Here is a 24110-nt window from a genome sequence, read left to right as displayed (position 1 = left end):
AATTTATAAAAAAAATTATATTTATATATTTAAAATTTATATCATCTCTTAGTAATATGACATCCATAATATTATATCTTATTCAATTATATAACATCTTCATTACACTAATTTTTTATTTTAAAAAAAATTATATTAATTTCAATCTACCTCGATCCTTAAAAGTTTTATATAAGTGATTTAACTCTCAAACGTGTTGGTGCTGAAATAGTTATTCTAATAACAAAAATAATCATTATTGCCTCCCCAGTCCCATCCTAGGAGGAGAGATTCTAAGCAGTGGCCTACTTGTCACGAGCTGCCTAAACGCCTTGTTTGACAAGCCCATGTTGGTTTTAGAGTGGCGGAAGAAGAAGTCAATAGATCGTGATTAAAACTACACCTCCACTACCGAAGCTTCCTTGTTACCTTACACAAATCCCACTTTGAAGGAGTAAATTTCGTCAATAGTCCCTAATTTTATTCTTTTGCTCTTCTTGCTTAATCAATTTTAATTTGTTTCAATTCAATCACTAAACGTTTTGAATTCTATTCAATATGATCATCTTCATAGATTCAATTCAAATAAATGATCAAATAATAATATAATAACCATTTAAATAAACATGTTATTTAAAAAATTTTTGAAAGCTATTATTCTCTTATTTTTCTTCTTTATTATTTCATTATTTTCATAAGATCACGGAAAAAAAAGTATTGAAAAGAAGTTAACATCAATTTTTTAAATGATACGATTGTTTTGATGTTTAAGTGATTATTAATTTGTCATTTCTTTAAATAAAAACCACTTATTATGGTCACATTTGATGTATTTGTAAAAAGTTTAATGACTTAATTGAAACAAATTAAAATATAATGAGAAAAAAAGTAAAACCTCAGTGACCGTTTATAAGATTTACCCTTTTAAGCATTTAATTTCTCATATATCAACGGTCCACAGTAGGGGCATGATTGAAAGATTTAGATCCAATCGTGCCAAAATAAAATACTAATACTACTAACTCTCAAGATATAGTGTTGGTAATTAAACTATTAGATTCGCAGCCGTTTATTCCGGATTAAAATAGAAAAAGTTTTGTATCCAATACGGCCAAATTCACGGGACCTAAAAACAGAGAAAACAATTAAAACCCAATGAAAATGACGTGGCAAGATGCCATTGATTTGGCTACTAAGCTCACACTCTTGTTAATTTCTCACTGATAAACATCACCCATAGAAAAATCTCAAGATATTAAAAACCCAGATATACTTGCCTTCTATGACTTTATTGCACCAACGCTTTCCAAAACATTTACAATGACGAGTATCATCCAATAACTATCCTCCACGTGGAAATCAACCACATGCGAAGCGAGTAGCACGTCATCGGGTACTCGCGAGAGCTTACCTACCCTGTTTGTCTTGTTCACTTGCAGAAACTTTTGGCTAATGTCATTCTTTTGAAAAGAACCCTCCCCAAAAGGTTCCTATAAATCTCAGAGGGAAAAAGAGCGAAAGCAGAGGTGAGGAAAAGAGAGAGAGAGAGAGAGAGAGAGAGAGAGAGCGGGGATAATGGCGAGAAGTGTTTCGATATGGCTTGCTTTGGCCGCAATTGTTTGCTCTCTAACAGTGATCTCAGCTGAAGAGAGTGAATCAAAAGAGTTCGTCTTGACCTTGGATCACTCCAACTTTACTGACACTGTTAGTAAGCAAGACTTTATCGTCGTCGAATTTTACGCTCCTTGGTAAACCTTGCATTTTCCACTTTTTTCCCCCCTAAATATTGCTTAATTTTTTGTTTGGATCTTAATTTCTCTGTCTCGTCGGATTTTTTTCTTCTGTTTAAGTGCATGCAATGAGTTTAGTAGCTGATTTAGAACTTACGGATTCTGATCTAATAAATTTTTAAAAGTCAATGCTAAGTTAGCAATAGTTAATTTTATGAGGATTTTTTAGTGCATTTTACGGTTTATTATTCGACTTCACTTTTCCTGGAAAAATTTTCAATTCGAGCAGTTAAGAATTAAGATTAGTAATTAATCTTAGGATTGCTGGATTGAAATTAGCAATTTATGATGAAACAATTGAACTCGTAGGCATTTGTTGTTTATGTGGAAATGATGGGATAATGGGTTGCTTATCAAGAGCCAAAAAAGGAACCTTTAACTTTCGGAAACAGCGTGAAATGCTTATAAATTCCAACGAAACGGTACAAAGTCTGGAATTCTATGTTTTGACGTGACATTAGATATTTAAGATTACTATGAAATCCTTTTTTCTTTGTTGAAATTATACATGGTTTTAGATCCGGTACGTTGTTGAAGTTTGACCTTTTTTTTAATATAATCTGCAACATGTTATCATGTTATGCAGTGTTAACATGAAATTTTTTAACAAACAAATCTTGTAATATCAGGCTGCATCTCTGGATCGATTTGGTGTGTCTGGAATACTAATATTATATTTATAAAATATTTTCTTATCTAAACAAAGGAATCATTATTCTGTCATACTTGATAACCAACAAATATATCTTGTATAAGTTGATTATTTAATTTAGCAGTAAAATGCTTCATTCTTGAGAGATTTAAATTTAATTTCTTAGTTTACAATTTACAATTCCTTTCTTTTTCTTAATGGAAAATATAGTATTGAATCTTTCTTTAATATGCCTTGTTAGTCTTGTTTACCTTCTTGGCACTAAGTAGTCTCCTTTTACATCTACTTCTAGGTGTGGCCACTGTAAGAATCTTGCTCCAGAGGTAAACAAAATTATAATTTCCCCTAAGTTTTGAATCTTGTTGATATTTCATATGTTTAGTTAGCTAATAACAATAATTTTTTTTTTGTTTGTTGTGTAGTACGAGAAAGCTGCATCTATATTGAGTAAACACGATCCTCCAATCTTTCTAGCTAAATTTGATGCCAATGACGATGCAAACAAAGAATTAGCAAGTAAGTATGAAATCAAGGGTTACCCTACGCTTAAAATTTTGAGAAATGGAGGAAAGAATGTTCAAGAATACAAAGGTCCACGTGAAGCTGATGGTATTGTGGAGTATGTGAAGAAACAAAGTGGTCCTGCTTCTGCTGAAATAAAGTCTGCAGAAGATGCCAGTAATCTTATTGGTGACAAGAAGATAGTAGTTGTAAGTTCTGAGGATTCTTTGTTCTTTTGTTTTCATTGGATTTTCATGGTAAAGTTTAGTTGATATGTGTCTATATGTTCTGTTTCTAGGTTGGGATTTTCCCAAAATTCTCTGGTGAAGAGTTTGAGAGCTATATAGCTCTTGCTGAGAAATTGCGTTCTGACTATGAATTTGGTCATACTTTGGATGCTAAACACCTTCCCCGTGGTGAATCATCAGTGACTGGCCCTGTGGTCAGACTTTTCAAGCCTTTTGATGAACTCTTTGTTGACCTCAAGGTAATATGGAGTGTCGACTATATTTCATGTCATCATTGAAAATTCAAGTTCATTTATGTATATGTTAGATGCTTTTGTACCATTTATGATTAGCCTTTTTTACAGAAGCTATTTACTTGCAGGATTTTAATTTGGAAGCTCTAGAGAAGTTTGTTGAAGAATCTAGCATTCCTATTGTGACCCTCTTTGACAATGACCCAAGTAATCACCCTTTCGTTATCAAATTCTATAACAGTCCCAACGCAAAGGTAAATTAGACAATAAGAAATTTCATTTTCTTTACAATGTAGTTCTTATACACAGTGAAAAGAAATCTGAGTGCGGCTGGCTTTTATTTGGTAACAAGCATGTAATACCAAACTTTTTTCACGTTCTCTAGTTATGCTACCAGATGCGCTCATATTGGTTCACCTTTGATGCACTTTAGACTGTGTTTTTGACTTTCAGTTTTTTCTTCTTTATATTTCATTTTGGTTTGATAGTCATAATGGTCAACATGTGTTCTGTGCATCCTTTAAGTTCATCTTCTAATAGGACTTTTGAATCTGGTAGGCTATGTTGTTTGCAAATTTGAGTGCTGAAGGTGTTGATTCCGTAAAATCAAAATATCGTGAAGTTGCTGAACAATACAAAGGACAGGGCGTTAGTTTCCTTTTGGGAGATGTTGAAGCTAGTCAAGGTGCCTTCCAGGTTAGTATCTACTCAAATATGGCAGTATGTTTCTCAAAATTTGCTACCTAAGTTTTAATTCTTCTTATAGTTAACTTTTCCTGTTGGTTGGGAAGCAGTATTTTGGAATTCAAGAAAGCCAAGTACCTCTCATCATCGTTCAGAATAATGATGGCAAGAAGTATTTGAAGCCAAACTTGGAGGCTGATCACATTGCACCATGGGTGAAGGATTATAAGGTGACTTCTGCACTTCATTTAATGTGTTGTTTCAGAATGGATTGTAAAACTTATCCTTTCTTATTATGGTAAATTTGGTAGAATAGCAAAATTCTGATACTTGTATGGTCATGATTTTAGTGACAGGATATCTAGCAGTGAGTTATGCGATATCAATGGTTATCTATTTTTTGTTTGACTAAAGTACTCTTCTGCAGGAAGGAAAAGTTCCACCATATGTAAAATCCGAACCTATCCCTGAGGAGAATAACGAACCTGTGAAAGTGGTGGTTGCTGACACCCTCGAAGACATGGTTTTCAAATCAGGAAAAAATGGTGTGTAATCGGTAGTTTGCTTGATGCATTTTCCCCCTTGACCGTATCAGTTGTCATGGTTTATTCTCTGCATTCTTTTGCTTCTTGTTGCACTTGGCATTAGAAGTTGTTATGATCTAGAGGATATGGCAATTACAATGGGTGCTCAGAATCAACATGCATTGTTTTTATCCAACAGTGTGGAACTTTGAATTTGGACTTGAGCTGATCCTGGTGTATAGCTTGTTCACACTCCATAATCAGTGTACCCTTCTATTGAAAATTTGTTGATACCCATAGAATCAGCAAATCCTTGTAATCAACTGTAGTGAAGCATATTTTGATGGGGTGTCACGCTTTTTGAATAGTTTTCTTTTTCTTTTTAATTTTATATTTGGTTCAAAACATGATAAATTGGTTGCTAACTTCTTTTCATGGTAAAAGATATGAATAATTAATGTGCACCTAAATTTTCTTAATTGTAAGAAGTTGATAGCTTATTCTTTTTCATTATGTTAGATATGTGGTAGATATTTTGTAAGCGTTAAGACTTCAATCTTCATGTATAATGAGCTTTGATAATTCTATTTCTGTAACCACCTTTTGGAAATTATAAAATGATATCAAGCTTTTCTTTCTGCAGTTCTGCTCGAGTTTTATGCCCCCTGGTGTGGGCATTGCAAGAAATTGGCACCAATCTTGGACGAAGTTGCTGTCCATTATGAAAAAGATGCTAAAGTTTTGATTGCAAAACTTGTAAGTTTTATTACTCTCGTTGATTTTAATAGGGACCATAGGCTTTATATAATTATTTTGAATATCTTCCAAATTGTAAGGTTTCAGTTTCAGTTTAGATCTATGTTTTTGTCCGATGAAGTCTGGACACTCCATTGCTTATTTGTTACTTGGAGTACAATTCCTCATCTACTTGTACATGAACTAAAATCTTCATATTTTCTGCAGCATTAGCGGCATAGTAAGGTTTAGTTAGTGGCATTACTGATAATCTGTTGTCCACTGACTTGGATAAATTATTAGGAGAATTTTCTTAAATAGAATGGGGAATTAGGCATAGAGCTTAGGACTAATATTGAGGTACACAATATTATTTGTTGTAGGGACCGAATATTGTTTTTGACATCATCTAATGTTCAATTGGGAAGATTTTTCTGATCCATAGACTTGTAAATTTTTCCTTGTAGGATGCAACTGCTAATGATATCGCGGATGAGAACTTTGATGTTAAAGGCTACCCAACTGTTTACTTTAGATCAGCTAATGGAAACATAATACCGTATGAGGGTGATAGGAGCAAGGAAGACATCATCGACTTCATTGAAAAGAACAGGGACAAAGCTGTCCATCAAGAGTCAGCAAAAGATGAGCTCTGAAGAGGGTAAGTTTCTTGGAGTTGTATATCAGTTTTTGGTCTTACAGCACTTCCGTGGATTGTGTCTTTTTAAGTACATTATAAGTTTTAAGGAAAACCAATAAAGTTGTAGACAATTCCATTAACGTTTGGCCAATTGTTCTTTTCTTAATCAAATAGTGAAATTTTAGCATTCAACATTTCAGGAAGCAAATGGTAAACGGCATATCTTTGAAGGAAAACAACTATGGCCATGTCCAATTTTTAATGCCGAATGGTTTGGTATTATCTTTGCAGGTATATATTCAAGAAGTGCTATGGACTTAATGATGATGCCTTGATCTTCCCCTCTCATCTCTATATCAGTGTAGACTTTTAAATTTAAACATGTGTGCAATGTGGGGACGGCAGTACGGCAGTTTTAGGCGTTATAGTTGATAGTAGTTTTTGGATATTATTAGTTGCAACAGTTAATTTGGCTGGAGGAAACATACGAGCAAGTTAAATCTCGAGAGGATATTTTGAATTTATTCTGGCCCTCCCTGCCCGTTTATTCTGTGGTAGACGCTTTCTTACTACTCAAGATTCTTCAGTTTCATACCATTTGGTTTTAGCTCTCGAAACCCACAGTTAAATGAATGGCTACATGCGATGGAAAGAGATCCAAAATGACAAAAGTAGGCTTCCTAAGCCATTAAAAAAAGTCATGGAAGGAAACAATGTTCGTGTCAAAGAGACGCATTCTTATTACTCAAGTGCCAAATCTTGTCGCCTATATATTTCCCTCGTTAGTTTAACACTTCCATGTCAAACCAATCATCAATGGCTGACTTAGATCTAACGTTTGCTACTGCAAAATATCTTGGTTTCCCAATGGCCTAAGACCATGTTTATTAGTATGAATTACAAAAGAAAACCTAGTGGAGTTTGGGGCTGAAATGGATAAGTCCAAGTCTCCGCTCCGGACGATCCTAATTATCAAGTTTGAAGACAGTTCATGGATTATGCATTTATTCATTCCTCTTGGAGTATGATTCTACCAATTAATCGCAGAATTTATATCACTAGCGGATTGCCCGTACATTGCGCTTGGGTAAATTTCACGTTCTGAGGCACGAGAAAAAAATAGAGTATAATTTTTTTTTTTATAGCAATTAACATAATATGTGCAAAAACAATTGTTTCCTAAGGTTGAAAGCTTTTGCACCATATTGCATTAAACATAGTGATAAACATTAAGGAAGGCAATTATATTAAATTGATTGGCTTATGACAGCAATCATCTATAACCAAACCAAAGTGTTTTACATACAAACTTTTGCAATCCACCAAATGTATAAGACCAAGATAACGACAAAAAAAGCGATGAAGAGAAAAACTAATGAAAAAAAGGACGGACAACTTCGGAGATTCCGGGGAATTATATGAGTTTATTGCCAAGACATAACATGCTTTTGCCAATGCGAAACCATATTAAATTTAAATTCTATATTTTATAAAATACAAAATATTGAATTCACAAAACATCTCATGAAAGAGTCAAGTGGCAAGACAGACAACAAAAACTCATCATGGAGAAAGACCATGAGCTAAATGTAATTATATATCATGAATAGTCAAAGAAATAGGCACTCATAGTAGAACTTTTAAAATGTAAATAAACAGAATATTAAATATACAATAGAAAGGAAGAGCAAACTTTGCAATAAGATCAAAACTATTAAATATACATTGGCAGATGCTTCAAATACACAAATGCATGCATGCCCAACATATGTACGGAGGAAGAGAAAGACAAGAGAAATTACTGTTGGTCCTCGTTGAAGGCAGGCAGAGGCAGGGGAGCGTCCTCATTGTTGCAGCAGGCCCCCAAAGTGTCGAAGCAGTCAACAGAAAAATAATTATGAAAGAAATATTTGATTAAATTATTATTTATTCATTTTTATGCACCAAAAAAAAAGAAAAAAAAGCAAGCTACAAAGAAAGAAAAGCCAATAAAAATAAACCATGAGCTACAAAGAAAGCATTTAGTTAAAATCCAAACTCTTTCAAGCCATTCATGTTAATTACGCATTATTCGTAATAAAAAAAAATCAGTAAAACAAAATAAAAAAAAGGAAGGAGATTACCTTGACAGAACTGTGGTCAAGCTGAATAGCTCTCCAACAAGACAAAAAAGAGAATTACTTCAAAAAGGATTAGTGAGCGTACATACTTGCACCTGCGATGGGAAGAAGCGTAATTTGTTTATAACGCAGGAAGATTAGGGCATAAAGTAAAGAAAAACAATTAATGTATAAAAGAAAACAAAACTAATAAAACCATTAATTGAAAAATAAAACAAAATGCGGATTTTGTTTACCTCAGTATAAGCATCAATGGAAACCCAAAATGACCTTCCTCGAAATAATTGTTCACATCTTTGCTCAATTGCTCTGCTTGTCAACACGAAAAAGAAGAAGCAAGAAACCGAGAGAAAAGAGTTTGCAAAACAGAGAACAAAGAAATCAACCTGGAAAAAGGAGAGAAAAAAAATTTTGGAAGCTGGGATATGAAAAAATGACCAAAATAGCATGATAAACAAAATGACAAAAAGAAAAAATACCAGGACAAACAAATAAAGCAAACAAATCAAAAAAAGAAAAGAACAGTGAAAAAAGAGCCAAAAGAAAAAAAAAAAAAAAAAAGAGAAAGCAAAAGAAAAGAGAACCAAAGATTAAACAGAACCAAAAAGAAGGCATTAAAACAAACAAACAAACAAACAAACAAAGCAAAAAGAAAATAAATAAAGAAGAGAGCAGTGAAAAAAGAGAAAAAAAATAAAAATAAAACGATCAAAAGATAGAGAAAGCAAAAGAAGAGAAAGGGTGAAAAAACCATGGCTTTTCTCTTTTAAAAAGATCAAAAGATCAAAAAGCCATGGCTTTTCTACAAAACACCACCTACATCCTAAAATTAAAGCTAAAATCAATTACGTGACGCTCTAATTGAGAGCAATTGTTCCCTCATCGGGACAGCTTTTAATAAATATCTACGTTCTTATTATGCTCTATTTTTACCAATCGAACTAAAAACCCACTAGTCCACTATACTCCTTCTTGAGCCAAAGAAACACGTGGCACCCCAAGCAAGTGCCATGTCTGCTGTTCATCAAGATATATAGATACATATACTTGGTATACAAGAGAAGGCGTAGGTCTCGAAAAGGTATGACCTCGCTCTCTTTCTACTATTTTTCTCTCCCTTATCTTATTCTTCCATTTTGATATATTCTATTGATTTAAGTATTGAGGAGGGAATTGCTATAACTTAATTTGTGCGAGTCTTGCCTTTGGTCCAATCAATACATATAGACCAAACAGCAGGGACGGATCACTGCCCCTTGAATTTTTTTAGTTAGTATTATACATATTATATATATTTTATATATTTTTAAGAGATTTAGAGAGGGGAAGGGGGCAGTGGACTCTCTTGATTTTTTTTTTAATTTTTTTTGAAATTTAGAGATTCATTGTTAAAATATATTTAAAATTAATATTTTGTGATATTTATTTAATTTTAAATATCACTATACAAAATATTATGTACAATATGGTAAGTCAAACTCCGGGCCAAAAACACTTTTATGCTCGAGCCCCAGTTTAAACATCACTATACAAAATATTATGTATAATACAAAGTATTAAACTTTCCCTTAAGGCGTTAACGTCTCACTTCCTCTCTTTCCTTTCATACTGGTTTCTCAATCCTCAAGAAAACACCTATATTTAGTAAGTATTTATTTATTTTAATTATTTTTTTTTGTATTATTTCTTTGCTTCATTTTATTTTTGGGTGTTTAACAATTTACTTTATCATTTCCAATATTATTACTTTCTTTTCTTTTCTTGAGATTTTTGCTTGCATGTGCTATCTGTTTCTGTTTTTTTGCTTCAATAAGAAATGTTAGATTTTGAGAGTTAAATTTCCATTATTTTTTCATATTTTTAGTTTTAATCTATGCTATGGTTTAATCTTTGTTTAATTGTTTATAATTATTTCATACTTTTAATACATTAGGCATGGATAAGTTTGTTACGAGAACTAAGCGTGTTAGAACCGAATCTCAACATAACTAAAACCAAGAGTCTAGTAGTGTTCCTGCAAAAGAAACTAACCAAAGTGCCAGAGAAGAGCCTAATCAAAGTGTCTCAGAACAAGTTGTGGCTGATCTTGGTCTAAGACCTTGTATTTCTAGTATTGCTCATTATGCTAATGAAAGAGAAAATATCAAAAGAGCATATTTGATCAAAGGCCCTTGTCAATCAAAACTTACAAACTTTCCTCTTACTGATTTTTCAATAAGAAAACGTAAGTTTAATCCATTTTGGTACAAGAAATATGGCACTTGGTTGAAATATTGTGAAAGTAAAGATGTTACTTTTTGCTTATGTTGTTATCTTTTCAATATTGAATACGGGGTGATGATCGAGGTGGGCATGATTCATTTGTTGGCGAAGGATTTAGAAATTGGAGTCAAAAGAATAAGATGTTTGTTTTATGGTTCTTGTGGGTGGAGCGGAATGATGCAAACTATAGGAACCTTGGTATGTATTCAAACAGAGTGGTGTGGAGAGTTTTGAAACTTATTCACCAGTTATTCCTTGGGAAGCAGTGGCAAAAATGGCAATGGTGGGAAGATATGCAGATAGCTCAAGAGTGGGGAATAAGATTCCAAGAGAATTCGCCTTCTCGTCCAAAAATTATTTCTTGGCAGAAGCCATTAATAGGTGAGTTTAAGTTAAATGTTGATGGTAGCTCTAAAAAGTTTCAGACAGCTACAGGAGGTGGAATCTTATGAGATCATGCAGGTGTAATGTTATTTGGCTTTTCTAAAAATTTAGGAGCTAAAAATTCTTTACAAGTGGAGTTACTAGCCCTATATAGAGGACTTGTTTTGTGCCGAGAGTAAAACATAACGAGACTGTGGATTGAGATGGATTCTATAGCTATTATTCGATTGCTACAGGAGAATTATAGAGGGTCACATGATATTAGGTATTTACTGGTTTCTATCCGACAGTTACTATCTCAATTTTCCTTTCGAATATCTCATATCTACAGGGAAGGCAACCAGGCAGCGGATCTGTTAACGAACATGGGATACGACCATCAAAATTTACAAATTTTCAATGTGGCTAAAGGCAAATTACGAAGAACATTACGACTGGATCAAGTTGTCTTCCTTATGTTAGATTTAAATAAATGTAAAGGAGTAGTACTCCTCCCTAATTTTTTTTTATGTTTTACTTTTATTTTTATGATTATTTCTTATAAATTTACCTTATCATTTGCACCTAAAATTATTGCAAAGGTAGTAATCCCTATATTAGGAATTCTATCCTTCCTTGATCATGTAATTCTGGAGGTCAGGTTTCGATCTCCCTCCCTGTTGTACTTATTTTTTATTATTAATAAAACAATTACAGGGTAACTGAGTCCTGCGAGAATTTTCAGCATAATAATAGTCATAACAAATGTTTGAAGGCTTGTGAAGATTTGATGAAGCAAAAGTAACACATCGATATCATGGTTGTTGGGATTTCAAGTCAAGCAAAACTTGACTACTGAGTTCGTTTGAATGCATCAATTGAATGTGTTAGGTAACTTTTGATGCACATATTGCCTTTTCGTGGTCACAATGAGTCGGAGCTTTCAAATAATCGAGGCAATTTTCTTGGACTTTAAAAATTTCTTTGCAAACATAATTAAGAAGCAAGTAAAGTTTCTTTGAAAAATGCTCCAAAGAATCACAAATTGAATGCACCTTCAATTCAAAAGGATATTTGCAACGCTGCTACTTTTTTGACTACAAAAGCAATCATTGAAGATATTGGAGATGATTTCTTCTCTTTGCTAGTTCATGAGGCTCATGATTTTGCATTCAAAGAACAAATGGTTGCTGGCTTGAGATATGTGATCAAACATGGGTGCATCATTGAGCGTATTCTTGGCATTGTGCATGTTCCTGAAACCACTTCTCGGATTCTAAGCCGTTGACTCATTTTTTGCTACACATGATTTGAGTACATCATGTATTCATGGTCAAGGTTACGATGGGGCTAGCAATATGAGTGGAAATGTTAGCGGTCTTAAGTGTTTGATATTGGCCGAGAATCAATCTGCTTTCTAGGTTCACTATTTTGCTCATCAACTTCAATTGACACTTGTATTAGTTTCAAGAAAGCATGAGAAGCTTAGTTCATTCTTTGATTATTTGGCAGCCTTAACAAATTTTGATGGGGCTTCTTGCAAAAGGAAGGATCTATTTCAGATGAAACAAATTGAAAAAATAGTTGAAGGAATTTCTTGAGATAATGGTGATTGGAAGAGGTTTGAATCAAAAAGCTACTTTGAAATGACCTAGAGACACATGTTGAGGTTCACATTATGGTACAATTCTTAGTGTGATTTTTTTATTTTCTCCAACACTTGATATGTTTGAGACTAAAAGATATGGTGGTATTTTTTTGATAATAAGGGTGAAATAAGCAAACTCATGAAGCAATGAATGATTTTGAATTTGTATTCCTATTACACTTAACGGATAAAGTGTTGGGAATCACAAAGGATTTATCACAGGCATTACAAAGAAAAGATCAAGATCTTCCAAATGTTATGAGTTTAGTCAATGTAACGAAGAAGAGATGATAAGAGTTTAGAGAAGATGGTTTGGATGATTTATTTGTAAAAATTTGTAATTTTTGTGATAAGCATGAGATTGATATTCCAAACATGGATGCTTTCTTTATGCACCGTGGGTGATCACGAGGTAGAGCAAAAAAATCCATAAATCTTCATCACTTTAAGATTGATTTACTTTACATTGTGGTTGATTTTCAGCTTCAAGAGCTGAAAGAGCACTTTGCTAATGTTAATACAGAGTTGCTTTCATGCATAGCCTGTCTTGATCCACTCCATTCCTTCTCAGCTTTTGACAAATAAAAATTGATTCAACTTGCTAAGTTTTATCCGTTGGAATTTGATGATGTACATCACTTGGCACTTGATAATCAACTTGATAATTACATTGCAGATATGAGAAGTAATGCTGACTTTGATGATCTAAAAAGAGTTGCTCATCGTGCTCAAAAGATGGTTCAAAAGCAAAAAGATATTAGGTTTCCTTTGGTTTATGTGTTGGTAAAGTTGACATTAGTCTTGCCAGTTGCAATAGCAACAGTTGAAAGAGCATTTTCTGCTATGAATCTCATTAAAAGTATACTCTATAATTGAATGAGAGATATTTAGTTGAATGATTGTTTAGTGACGCATATTGAAGGGGATGTTTTCAAAACTGTTGACAATGAAGCAATTATGAATAGATTTCAAGACATGAAGAATAGAAGATTGATATTATAATTTGTAAATACTAGAAATTAATTTGAAGAACATCCTATTTTTGCTATATATATGCATCATAACTTTATATCTTGTTTATTTGTAATTTTTTTTATTAAAATAGTGACTCCCCTTGATTAACATCCTAGGTCTGCCACTGCCAAACAGCCTTTCTACCAACCCCATCCATCTCTCTATCCCATTTTGAACTAAAAAATTTTCATCGTATCATACTAAATTAATTACTTAATTAGCATATGTAGCTCAAATAGACATGATGCATAATAAGTCAAAATTAAAGCCTCTTCATTTTAAAATTAGCATTAACCAAGTAAACACGAAACCCCACGTATAACAACATGCACTGTTCTAACGTATACATTATCATACTATTACTGCTACTCCTTTCATTTTTGGTCTTCTCTCTGTAGCTTCAGAAGATATTGCCTTCCTCTTGCTAAAATTATTGTTGCTATTGTTACTATTGCCATTGTCGTTATTGCTGTCCTCGCTGTAGTTGTTATTGCTGTTGTCATCGTTGTCATTGTTATCACCGATCAAGTCTTTGTCCATGTTTGTACAGGAATGATCAAGGGATTTCACAAGGTAAGCTTGAATTTTGTCCAAGTCTGATAATTGAAGAGGCTTTAACAGGAATTCTTCTGCTCCTCCTTCCAAGCACCTGTCAAATGTCGTTCAATTAATCTTATTAGTGATCATTTAACTTTGGGTGCAAAGAAAGTAATAAGAAGGGAAAGAAATAAGTAACTTACATGCTAATTCTTGAAGGTACATTTTCTGATGACATGACCACGACTGGTACATCTTTCCAAGAAGATCCCTGCAGGTGTAAGCAAAAGCATAACATGTTACACCATAATATTGAAAAAGAAAAAGGGTTTTTGATCGTCTAGATTTTGTGTTATTTAATTCTGCTTGTTGTTTGAAGCAACCTTAAACTTGTCTCCAACAGAATGGGAAAAAGGTTAAGTATACTATAGGAGAGAGCTTTCTTGCAAACTTCGTTGTGAAATTATGGTCTTTCAAACATTTTTGTGGGCATTTTTTTTCTTCTTTGGTTTTCCCATATAACAAATGCTTTAAATCTTAATTTAAAGCATTTATTAACAAAATAAAATTAATATCTTTTATAAAGGTTTTTTGTTCAATCAAATAAATAGCAGTAGCAGTGCCAGCAGTTTTATAGATCCCAATGCATGTGAAGCAATAGTGTGTTTTGCTCTTTCCCATTTTTAGATTTCCTGATTTAGTCATGCAAGCATGCAATGCGGGGAAGTTGGGAACTTCCTCTTCTAGATGGAAAATAAAGTATTAGATATAATAATGCAAAGGAAATCAAAGATATCATAGGCTGATTGGTTTGACCTTGACACGTTTGAGTAAATCATAGCCGCTCATTCCGGGCATACAGAAGTCTGTCATGATTAAGTTGACTTTAAGTCCCTACATTCGATGCAAAAAACACAAGACAACATTAGTATTTAACCGTGTAACCATAACTTTTGTGTGACTGATGCAACAAGTTGACTACGAAGATTGCAGGAGAAAAGGTCAAAAAAGAAAAGAACAAGAAAATACAACAATAATTTTTGTAAAAAAGAAGCATTAATGAGAGTGATGAAATTATATTATAAAAATCTTCTCAACAACTACTTGCACATGAGATGAATAAAGTATAATGATTAATAAATGCATTTAGCACTCAATTTTTGGATTTTTTTAAAAAAATATTTGTATTTATATTCATTGTTTATTCGGATTTACAAAGATATCAGTCGAGTCTCTAGTCTTTTTTTTTTTATTATTATAGATAGAAGATTGGATACGAAATGACTCATTTTATCTTGATGTATTAATACAAAAATCCCCTCTAATCAGCATCATTTTGGAACAAAATTTTATGTATAAAAAGTAGCACAATCTCTAATGTTTAGTGTAAATGCACATTATAAATGCAATCCTAACATTTAGAGTTAATTTTTGAATGTAATGAGGCCCATGTGAATCTTTAAAGTTTTGGGTGTTGATTTTCGATCATGCTATAGAAAGGACACATCAAATATTGTACCCATTAAAGGGAAAAAAAGGACTCATGATTAACCATTAAAGTGTGCCTTTTTCCATGGCCTTACTCTACAGTCATATTCCCTAATATATGCAACCTCGAGCCATCCTAGAGCTAGCACTGTTTCCGAATATATGTAAATAAGAAATATTGGTCCTTGCAAATCTACCAGACACTGGATTTTGACGTGTCCTATACAGTATATACTTCACCATTTATTTGTTTCAATGGTGCCAAATTTTTCTAGACACTCTAATTCATGAGAGAGATGCCACGGAAAGAGTGGAAAAGATTGAAAATTAAACAAAAATTTCAGGACCCCTTATTTTAGATTCAATACAAATATTTGTACCATGTGTAGAGCTTTTAGCTGCTTCTCCTCTCAAAGGAGAAAATCCTTTTACATGTTGTAAAAACTGTGGCATGGATTTTCTTTCACGCAATAATCCCATCAAGAAATAGTAGAATGAATCCAATAATAAAAAGAGATGGTTAGCGTTCGCTTCAAGAAAGTAAAGCAAATTTTATCTGACTAATGAGAATCAAAAGCTGACAGTTGAGTGAAAATTTGAGTTTAAACAAGAAAGTAATGCAGCAACTTTAATATTCTAGCACAGGAAGAAGAAGTTGAGAACAAAATCAACTCATTTCCCATCGCTCACAAACATAAAAACTTAGCATGTCTTTTGAGAGAGAAAAGGCACTACCTCTTGTTGCGAAGACTGGGAACAAGAAGAAGAAGAAGAGGAAGAAGAAGAAGAAGAAGAAGAAGTTGTTGAGTGACAGTCCAAGTTATTAAGCAGTCCCAGATATTCCAAAGCTTTATCCCCAGAGTCAACACAAGTCACTGCAGTTATAGTAAAACAACAATAAAAAATCAATCAGCAACAAAAAACCATTATTAAACCTTTTGATTTTTCTTAAAAAAAAAAGCAAATTAAATAAAAGGAAAGAGAAATAGAAAGATTAGAATGAATTGTCTGAAGGGTCGAACTTTTTACAGGAAAAAAGGGTTGTTTGATTATTATATCATGGTTGTCACCTTGGTATGAAGAAACTTTGAGGAGCTTCTCCAATAACTTTCTGTCAATAACACTGTCATCAACTGCCAGCACATGAAAGTGCTGTTGTTCTTGTTGTTCCTGCTGCTGCTGCTGCATTTGCTGTTGTTGCTGTTCAGGTCTGTCTTGAATGTTGTCTGATTTCAACTCCATCGATCGCTGTCAAAAGAAAAACTTATAACCACTAGTAAAACCCAATATTATTCCTCGGTCCTCCTGAAACTTCTGATTAAAAAACCTGTTTCTCTTGTTGTCTGTTGTTTGCAATAGTATGTCCCTGCAGGCCTATTTATACAGCCTCTGAAGAGAAAGAAAGAAGGAAAGAAGGAAAGGGATCAGAATTAAAATGCTTTTGGTGGGATATGAAGAAGAGTGCGCGTCTGCGAGGGAGAGAGAGGGCTGTGTCCGTAGGTTTTTAGGAAGTAGGTGAGAAGGGCAACTGTATTTTTGCAGCAAGAGAAAGGAAAAGAAAATAAAAAAGAAAAGAAAAGGAAAGGAAAGGGAGAGTGATGTTGTTGCAATGTAATTTCAGCTATGAAATGAAAATTGTGATCTCTCACTAGATTCTCTATAACGTGTGTTGGTACAACCACTTATCGCTTTCTCTCTCTCTCTGTCCTGTTCTCCATATATTTCTTTTCTTTTCTATTTTGCTTTGGATTTTGTTTGATTGCCAAGGAAAATCCCGGGAGATCTTTGTTGCCATTTGGTCATCATAGTGTAAGGAGGTTGGAATTGGGATTGGAGAGAAGACTTTTGAGGAAAAAGTGGTTAACTGATTAAACTACTATTATTAGTACTGTTCGAGTTATTTAATTTGTTATCATGTCTCTTTGGGTTGGGTTTTTTCTTTTCCTAATAAAAATTTCATTTCCTATCAATCTTGCTTTGCATGCCTTTAAATCCATTTGTTCCAACTAACAGATTGTGGGATGTGACACATGATCTCTTCCATTCTCTTTATTACCATATTCTCCAGGAATAACAGTAAACGATTAAATTAATACTATGACTATTGATTTTAAATTAATCTATTCACTTTCATAGCATTTGAGCATTTAATTCATTAATTAGTATATGATCTTTCTATCTAAAAAATAGAATTCAAATCTCCCTTTCTTTAATTATAAGAAAAAAAAATCTTATTCACCTTCATAGACTCCGATAATAATTAAAAAATAACCCATGAAAAAAGTTGTTGGTCCCAAATTAAATGATAATAAATTATAAGTTATCGCCGTTCACGGGTATTGTAACCATTTGTTGGGTCAAAATCTTGTTTTCTTTAAGGAAAGATGCATTTGTATTCTTCACAAGTTTTAAAAAAGATTTCTTTCTTAATCTTCCTTTCATGTTTGCACAATGTTTATTAATTGATGAAATCTAATTTATACTTAACCCAAAATCTAGGTAGTTGAATTTCAAAATATAAAGTATAATTGATCTCTAATGTATGATTTGACAACGAAAGCAATATTAATTATACTAATTGCGGCTACTCACTATATTAGTATCTCTCTCTCATTCTTTTTTGTAATTTTTCAACGGGTGATTAGATTTTAATGGTTTCTTATTCAAGGTCTATACTCTTAAACCCACATTTGATAGTAAGGTTCAATCCACTTTATTAAATCATATTATGACTTATAAAAATTATCATTTTATCAAATTATACTAAAAAAGCTTAACTTTTCATAAGAGGTAAAACAAATTAAATAATAAGTCCACACTTTATTATTGAGAAAATCTAACAGTTCTTACATATAATATCTGTAAAAATATTATATTAATGACACCCCCTTCGAGTTTAAAAAATTGAAGTATGTCAAATTACAAATAAGAGATTAATTAGATTGAGAATTGATATCCATAATGATTTAAAACTGTCCAAATTATATATAGGAAAAAATAAAAAACAATTTAAATTTCATATTTAACTTTAGAAGACAAGCTAGTTAGGGAAAAAGTTTAATTCCATTGAAAGCAGTAAGATAGAAATAGAATTTTTTTTATCATTAGGTATTCTTTCATTGTCAAAAGTCCTAAACTTGGTTTAAGCACCCATGGGGCGGGGACCAACAAATTATTAGCCTCAAATGGCAATTTAAGCAAGTTTTGGGTATAAATATTGAATCTTGAGGCCTTCTCCTTTCCATTCTAATTCAATAATCGAGTTCAAAAAATGCAAGAAAGAAAAGTCTAGCGGAATCCCCACAATCTATACTCTTTTTTTATAGCTAATGATAACGACATTGACTTGCCAATAATCAGAAGAATATAAATAATTTGCCATCTTCCCCTGCCTAGCTAATTAAAGATAAACAACAAACTAGAAAATCCCTTTAAGATCTTATACTTGTAGTATTAATAGATCATAAAAAAAAGGGTTCAACCCACCTTAGTAGACGATAAATTTGAAAGCATTCAAAGCTAATTCAAGCCATTAAAAAAATGGAAAAAGAAAAAGTTAATTCCCAGTCAATTTTGACATCAAAATAAGAAGACTAGGGATAGAAAAAGACCCTTTTTTTTTTTCATGGACAAGGCAAACATAATAATTAAAAATTTGAGCACTGTAAATGGCAGAAAAAGTAAAAAGAAAAAAGAAAAAAAAAAGACAAAATCAAGAAAATGGGGACCTCAATTCAAAACCCATGCAAAGAAAGAATGTCCATAGGGTAGAAGGGAACATGAAATAAATAACGTAGGGCCAAATGGGTCCCACACAGCAAATACTTCTATATTAGTATGAAATCTTTGGTGTGGGGTCCTTTGAAAAATATGATCTTTCTAATGGACCCACACTTTCGCTACTGCACTAAAATCTTCTCATTTTTCGAATCTGTCCCCATCGAGGGTGTCCAAAGTGAGAAAGTTTTGCCCTTTTTCTTTTTTTATTTTTTTTTGGGAGAAAAACTGAGGGGAAAATTTGTTCCTACTTGAGTGTGGGCCCCATTGGTTGTCTGCCACGTGTGACTTGGTCATGTGGGGTAAAAGGGTGTGGGTGCACATGAACCATCTGATCACATCACCATCATGCACCATGATTTCTCCTTTCTCTTTGAATTTTGATTAGCACTAGTATTTTGTTTTTTGGGGTGAGAAAATTAAAGATTTTGTTTTGCTTGGGGTAGTTAATAACTCTACCAGTAGTTAGCAGCACATGGAGAGGAGTGCAATTTGCACCACAAGTTGAATCCACCCACTGCTATTTTCAACCCTAACAAATAAATTCTTCACTCATTCTGATGAATACATGATGTATGTACTATTCTAAAGCTCATGACCTACGCAAACGCAATTCTACTTGGCTAGGTTTCTTCATTTTCAATCCCTCTCTTCTGCATTATCATATTATATATATATATATATATTTCAGATCTCTTTCATGTAAATGGTTAAATTTTATTCGTATGTATGAAAAATTCAATAAATTTTAGACTACGTAACTAAATTAGATAATCGACTTCCTATATTAATGATAATCTTTTCTGCTTTAAAAAAAATTATAGATAATTGGCTTCGATCTCATAAATTACATCTTCTTTTCTATTTTAAAATTTGCTTGAAATCGTGGGAACTGCTGAGTTTGCCTTGTAGTTGTGGATACTCTTATGTTTCAAGCTCTTATTTTCACAAGCTCGATAAAGGAAATATTAATTTCTTTAGAGGAGAATTAATTTGACATTTTAAAGCTACACAATGATATATATTAAAGTAAACATCATAAATGATGTAAAAGTTAGAACCATTAAGGCATATATAATTAGTATCTTTTTTTTTTTACTCCTTCATTCCACATATATTGCATTGCTTTGAGTGTTTTTTTTTTTTTTATCAATTTTGACTCTATTTTATTTACAAATGATTTAAAAATATCCATTAAGGACTTTGAATAAAATAATTTTCAAATGGATATTTATTAAAATTTAATTTGATAAAATATTTAAAATGATTTGTATCAAAGTTGAAAATTTTTAATAAAAAAAGTCAAAACATGACAATACTTGTGGGAGGAGGGAGTAAAATTCATTGAAGAGGAAAAGAATTTTGCTTGCTAAGTGGACATATTGTTTTTCCTTTTTATTTTTTTACGAAACTATGTGTCTAATATTATCTCTGTTTAATTTTCATAAAATTAATATGCCTTAAGAAAAATCTTTGAAAAAAAAAGGAGTAAAAATGATTTGTGGAACTCAAAGCTGATCAAAGTCCAAACTTACATTATTTATTTATTTTTATATTTTATTAAAATCAGATTAAGTTAATTTGGTTTTGATAAAGAGATAATATTATAATTTATAAATGATCTAACAGAATAGATTAGACTCAAATAATATATGTAAATTTAAAAGTATAAATGTGTCAATGATGGATGGGATTAGGGATTTCCTATATAAAAGTATGATTAGTCCTCCTCTTATGTCTACAATATTATTCAAATCTCACCCATTTCAAAGTTATTAAAAAATAAAGAGAAAGATTATAATGCACTGAATGGTAACGGTTAATTTAATATTATTTTCGTTATCAAATCATATATTAAGAATAAAATATATTATATTTTATATCAATTTTCAACTATTACATCTTTCATAATCGTAATTTTCAAAAACTCTTTGTAATAAAATAATACTTTGTCTTTTTAAAAAGAAAAAGAAAGAAAGTGAAAAAAAAAGAAACATGCTCGCCCACGCTTTTGGTAAGGTCTTTTTCTATTGAAAAGGAAAGAAAGGATCCTGCACTACACCAGTTGGTTACGATCATAAACAAAGTGTGCTGCACAAATTTGACACTTGAAGTTCAGAAGAAAACGTGGAGACAAGCTCTTGTACAAATATCATGCAATTCAAACAAGAAAACAAAATCATAAAATAAATCTTTGTGCAATCGTTTCCTTTTATCCAAAAGCAAATCCCAAATCGTGCTTGTTGGGCATCTCTCTTTTTTTCTATCAGATTAATTAAATTAAATTAAATTAAATTATGCACGTATTACCTGCCAATCAATCAAAAGCTAGCATTTCGGTTTTCAGTTACTTTATATTGGGCCAAGCAAACGTGGGTCCCATTTCACTAAAAATTAGGATTCTTCTTAACTGACAAATAATTACCTTAATTACTTAAGCAAATCCACCAGGAATCAGATGTAAATTTCACTATACCTGGCCTATTTGTGTCCCATTCACAGACACTGTTGCTTTTGCGAAGTGTGGGAAGACATTTCCAATACGTTGGACCAAACAGATATCTTTCATTTTCCTTTATTTTTTTTTTTAAATTCGGTCCAAAGCATAGTCATGACTTACTTTATTGGTCAAATAAAAGGACTTGATTGAGGATTCTCATAGTCAAGGATAGATTACAATAAATATATCAAAAAACTTTTTCATTGTCTTGATAATTATTTACTTATTAAAAAACTTTCATGTAATCTCAAATAACAACTTTTCGGTTGACAAACTTTCTTACTACTTTCCATGTAATATCATCATCTTTGTATTTTTTTAATATATATATCAGCAAGAATATTTGAACTTAAGATAATTTTTCTTTTAATTCATAAATATATAAATTTGGATAATCATTTTACTTTCATATTATACCTGTATAATGTTTTAATAAGTTCTTAAATTATTTAAAAAAATTTAAACATATCATTATTATTCTATTACGTTTAATTAATGTATTTTTATTTTGAATGAAATAAACATTAATAACTAATTAGTCATTAACTATCATTTTTTCTAAAGTGTACAAATATATATATATATCAAAAAAGAAAAAGTAATTACTAATGGCAATCTAAGACACAATTTTTTTTAGAAGCAGCAATGTATGACACAAATAATTAGTTCCATTATATTATCTAAATTAAGATTGTTATTTAATAAATAATAATTTTCTCAATTCAATCTCTTTACTTACTTTATCTAATAACTAAACTTGAATTTATATTTTTTTAAAAAGAGAAAAACTTGAATTTCCAGTCTTACATTAATTTTTTTAACTTTTATAGAGAATCGTAATTTTCAAATTAATTACTTTTTGAACTCGTCTTTATCTTTTGAATTTGAAGATAAAAATTTTTTTAATCACGTCAAGGTTTCGTGACAATTCTCTAGAATTCGGATCTATAAAACCTTTACTCTTAAAAAAAAGAAAATGTTTAATTACTATTGAAACGAACAAATTACTGGTTAAGATAATGCTCCAATGAAAGCCACCTCTTCAATGGAGGTTTTGAATTCAATTTTTTTTTTTTTTGGTTAAAGGGTACTCAATAGATTTTCAGCAAAGCAAACCAGAAGATTGGACATCTTTATTTAAAGGAAACGGCGATATCCTGCATCTTTCAGTAGTGATGATATTCTAAAGATTTGAACTTTAAAGTATGTTTTACGTCAAAAGCTAATTTATCGAGCTTTCAAGTCTTAATGAAATATCATTTTACCTGTTCTCGTCCTTTGATATCAGATCTTTTATATCAATTTGGTCTGCTCTTTGTTGTTTCTTTTTGGATCAACTAACCCCGTCATTCGTCCAAGGAAAAAGAAAGTTTGACAAAAATTGCAAAGAAACATGATATTATTGCTGCCCCTTCGCGAGGTAACAACACAGCCTTTTCAAAAAATCATGCATATGGAGTGTTGAGATTTACCCTCCAACACCAATTAAATTAATCAGATTTTGTTCACCAGTGTCCTAAATCACATACTTAAGGTTATTACATAAGGTAAACAGGTAATTAATTATTAATATAACATATTGCAAGTGTCCTTAAAACACTCGTTACGGTTAGCAAAATCCAAAAGTTATTAAAGGGAAATTAAGAAAATAAAAAACAAAAAAAGAGAGGTCTTTTGACAATGTGTTTTTTAAAGTCATTAATCAAAATATTAAATGCTATAATTGCATGGATTAACGTTGGAGAAAAGCTTATTGGAATGGCTTTAATTGGATGACCCCACTTGATATCAAATCAGAATCCAATTAATGCTTTAATTAGTATTTAGTTACGGCATGATCATCGAAGATTTTATGGTTGAGAAGCCACGAGTTTAGGACATGGTCCCCCTCTAAAATTAAAGTCCATCCCATGGCCATGGGGTCCTCTAAATCAGTCTCCCTTTAGCCTTTTGGCCAATGTCTAGATGTGTTTTTTTTTTTTTTTTTGGTTTTCATAATCCTGTTTGTTGGGAAGAGTTATTGTTTTGTCTTTAAACTTTTGTACAGATTTAGATTAAATTGTTCCATGTGATTCCTATCTATGAGATTTAATTAAAACGATGACGTTTTATGATCTCCATTTGTTCCAGCTAGCTAATATTATATTAAATTAGAATATTTTCTCAATACCAAGTATTGGGAACATGAAGGATAGAAAGGGCAGAAGAAAGGGAGGTTGGAGTCGCCATAGCTTAATCTAACCAAACGGAGCATTCATCCCTGATTTTCGGTTTAAATTGAACCAAAGTACAGGTCTAAGCCAAATGACTTGAGGGACAAAAGGTCAGATAAGAATAATTAAAGAGCTAACGTGAAGTTGGGATGGAACGACTTGAGCTGATTTTATAAGTTATCAAAAGCAATTAAATCGATCA

At 32.0% G+C, this 24110-nt stretch overlaps 2 protein-coding genes and 2 pseudogenes across 3 annotated transcripts; 3 read left to right on the top strand and 1 right to left on the bottom strand.

The window, feature by feature from the left end:
* Positions 1–1456: 1456 nt before the first annotated feature.
* Positions 1457–6583, top strand: LOC18592361 (protein disulfide-isomerase-like). Of its 2 annotated transcripts, none has more exons than XM_007019042.3 (11): positions 1457–1727; positions 2714–2744; positions 2844–3131; positions 3221–3409; positions 3532–3657; positions 3962–4099; positions 4198–4317; positions 4515–4632; positions 5255–5367; positions 5814–6007; positions 6187–6583. In XM_007019042.3, the coding sequence occupies exons 1-10, from the start codon at positions 1555–1557 to the stop codon at positions 6000–6002; spliced, it is 1485 nt and encodes a 494-aa protein (XP_007019104.3). In that variant the 5' UTR covers positions 1457–1554; the 3' UTR covers positions 6003–6007; positions 6187–6583. The 2 variants fall into 2 exon arrangements, with proteins under 2 accessions (XP_007019104.3, XP_017981554.2); XM_018126065.2 differs by having other exon boundaries at positions 1459–1727; positions 6278–6583.
* Positions 6584–11548: 4965 nt separating this feature from the next.
* On the top strand, positions 11549–12332 carry LOC148761138 (uncharacterized; annotated as a pseudogene).
* Positions 12333–12734: 402 nt separating this feature from the next.
* On the top strand, positions 12735–13381 carry LOC148761137 (uncharacterized; annotated as a pseudogene).
* Positions 13382–13645: 264 nt separating this feature from the next.
* Positions 13646–17037, bottom strand: LOC18592359 (two-component response regulator ARR17-like). Its single transcript, XM_007019038.3, has 6 exons — positions 16746–17037; positions 16489–16666; positions 16154–16293; positions 14747–14824; positions 14134–14201; positions 13646–14042 (listed from the first exon to the last, which is right to left on the bottom strand). Exons 2-6 carry the CDS (start codon positions 16658–16660, stop codon positions 13745–13747), a joined length of 756 nt encoding a protein of 251 aa, XP_007019100.1. The 5' UTR covers positions 16661–16666; positions 16746–17037; the 3' UTR covers positions 13646–13744.
* Between the last annotated feature and the right edge of the window lie 7073 nt (positions 17038–24110).

This window comes from Theobroma cacao, chromosome 8 (assembly GCF_053813885.1).
Source record: "Theobroma cacao isolate CCN51 chromosome 8, ASM5381388v1, whole genome shotgun sequence".
Classification (NCBI taxonomy): Eukaryota; Viridiplantae; Streptophyta; class Magnoliopsida; order Malvales; family Malvaceae; genus Theobroma; species Theobroma cacao.
This window is presented reverse-complemented; position numbering and strand designations above follow the sequence as displayed.